The 2,515-nt window shown below is 32.3% G+C and overlaps 1 protein-coding gene across 1 annotated transcript in view; it reads right to left on the minus strand.

The window, feature by feature from the left end:
* Positions 1-2,133, minus strand: part of LOC106469103 (probable cation-transporting ATPase 13A3) — a 114,797-nt gene extending 112,664 nt beyond the window's left edge. Inside the window, 1 exon segment of the mRNA XM_022397526.1 lies at positions 2,009-2,133. Within this exon segment, the coding sequence (XP_022253234.1) occupies positions 2,009-2,104 (96 nt within the window). The 5' untranslated portion in view covers positions 2,105-2,133.
* Between the last annotated feature and the right edge of the window lie 382 nt (positions 2,134-2,515).

The following is a 2,515-nucleotide window of genomic DNA, read 5'->3' on the forward strand; positions in this document are numbered from 1 at the left end:
AGAAGGGAATCAATGCCTTTGTAGCCACAAAGAATATCAAAAGTTTATGGAAATATTTTGAACGTTTGTAAGTGTCAAAGATGGTTCAGCAAACTTCGTTCAGGTGACTTTAGCCTTAAAAACTGTGATGGCAGTGACCAACATGTTGGAATTGATGTTGATGCTCTGAAGACAATTGTTGAGTCTAACTCAAGGCAACACATTCGTGAAATGGCACTGAAATTGCATGTCTCTCATGAAACAATGCGTAAACATCTAAGAAATAATTGGAAAACTCCATAAAGAAGGTGTTTGTGTGCCTCATGATCTCTCCAATGATCATAGGTTCTAACATGTGAATGTTGCTTCATCTCTTTCGGTACATAATGAGCATGAACCATTTTTGGACAGAATTGTCACTGGTGATAAAAAATTAATTCTCTATGTGAATATTAAATGCCAAAAACAACAGCTCTGTCCTAGACAAAAACCACTTCCAACCCCAAAACCTGGACTCCATCTGCAGAAAGTGATGCTTTGAATTTGGTGGGACATCAAAAGAGTAATTCATTTCAAACTCCTCAATCCACAACAAACTGTCAATGCAAAGATCTACAGTCAGCAACTGGAACGTGTAAATCAAGCCTTTCACTCGTCAATTGGAAAGGTCTTCTTCTTCTCCATGACAATGCACGTCCACATGTGGCACATTTTACGCAACACAAGATTATGTATTTGGGTTAAAAAGTTCTCCTCCACCCACCATATTCTCCAGATATGGCACCATCAGATTACCATCTTTTTTGTTCACTGTAACATCATCTAAGTGGGAAAACATATGCAAATATGGAAGGTCTTTAGGACATCGACATGTTCTTTACTTCAAAGCCAAGTGATTTCTTTAATCAGGGCATTAACAACCTCAATGTAATATGGAAAAGCATCATTGATAAGAATGGAGACTATTTCATTTAAAAAATGTTTTGTTTTGATATACAAGTTGTTTGGTTTTTTCATCTAAAAAAAGTGACAATAATTTCTTAACGACCTAATAAATTGAGCTTCATAAGTAGTCAATGGTGTAAAGGCCTAATAACAACCATGAAGAGTACAGTATGAAACTCATTTGATGGGTTGAACAACAAGAACAGACAAAAATACATATTGTCTCAAAGATAAAAATTTGATTAAAATATAATCAAGAAAGATAAAAATAAAAATTCTAAGTGAAAAGTTTAAGTTGTGGTATTGTTCTGGCACATAACATAGGAAATGAAAGAAAACTAAACTAGAACTGGAAAGTAAAAGAATAAGTACAAAATGTATCGTAATTTCAAAAAATAAAACATCTGAAGAGTAGCAATGATGAGAAAAGAATGAGCCTTTGTTCAAATGCTAGTGCTCAGATGCATGTGGAGGATGTATCACCCCTTACTAGTGGAAGGCTATAGTCTAATGATGGTTACATCATAGGCTGATGCAACATATGTTGATATTTGTACAAACGGAGCCTTTGATCAAGGCTTGTGATGTGCACAGGAATTTACTTGGCAAAATAAGTGAGATAATATCTTTGTTCTGCGGAAAGGTGTGTAAAATATCTGAAAAGGACCTTTACTGCTAATTTATGCTTTTGCTGGAAGATAATATAATTACATGCGAAACACATACCAACAAACATAATAAAAGTATTGTTTTTATAGAAGGAGAGATTATAATGATGTCATTAGTCTTGATAAAAATTTTCTTACATATTGGAACTAAAAAAAAAGTTGAAGCTTTTTTAAAAACATTTAAGTAACATGTATTTAATTATTTATTACTTGGAAAAAATAGACTGGAATACACGTTCCTAAAACAATAAAAAGGAAGTTTTGAGCATGTAAAACTGTAATAATGAAAGCCAAGTAGCAGGAAGTACGAAATATTATAACAAAATTTGGCACTTCACTATATCTGTATAAAACAAAAATTCATACTTGCAGCACAATACACATGATCGGACTAAATTATGATGTTCTTTACATACTTGTGGACCAAGATGAACTAAAGTACTAATGGAGGGGTCTTGTTCCTTGGCCCTGGTCACAGGATGCTGCTGTTGTTGAGATGTTACTGATGTCATGGCTTCCACACTAAAAATAAACCATAAAACATTGAGAAACACTAAATTACTTGAAAATGACATATTGTTAATGAAGTATTGTGTATAACTTGAAAAGTGTAATGCTTTAAAATACAAACTGATAAAAGGACACAAGTTTGTTTTAATGATGAGGTTGAAAGAAACATAAACTTATATATATAGATAAGAAAAGTTCCATAAAAAATATGAACTACTTTAGTAACTGTAAGTCATAAAATTTGACTGGTAGTTATACTGGATACAAGTTTTTAATATTTAAATAGATTTAGTGAAGAGTCTGTAATGAATAAATCAGCATGTTTACATTTCATAAACCTAAAAACTAAATATGTGGTTTTCTTCATTTCAATACATAAAGACAAACTTAGCAAGTTTGTATTTCATAACTTT

This window comes from Limulus polyphemus, unplaced genomic scaffold (assembly GCF_000517525.1).
Source record: "Limulus polyphemus unplaced genomic scaffold, Limulus_polyphemus-2.1.2 Scaffold3305, whole genome shotgun sequence".
Lineage (NCBI taxonomy): Eukaryota > Metazoa > Arthropoda > Merostomata > Xiphosura > Limulidae > Limulus > Limulus polyphemus.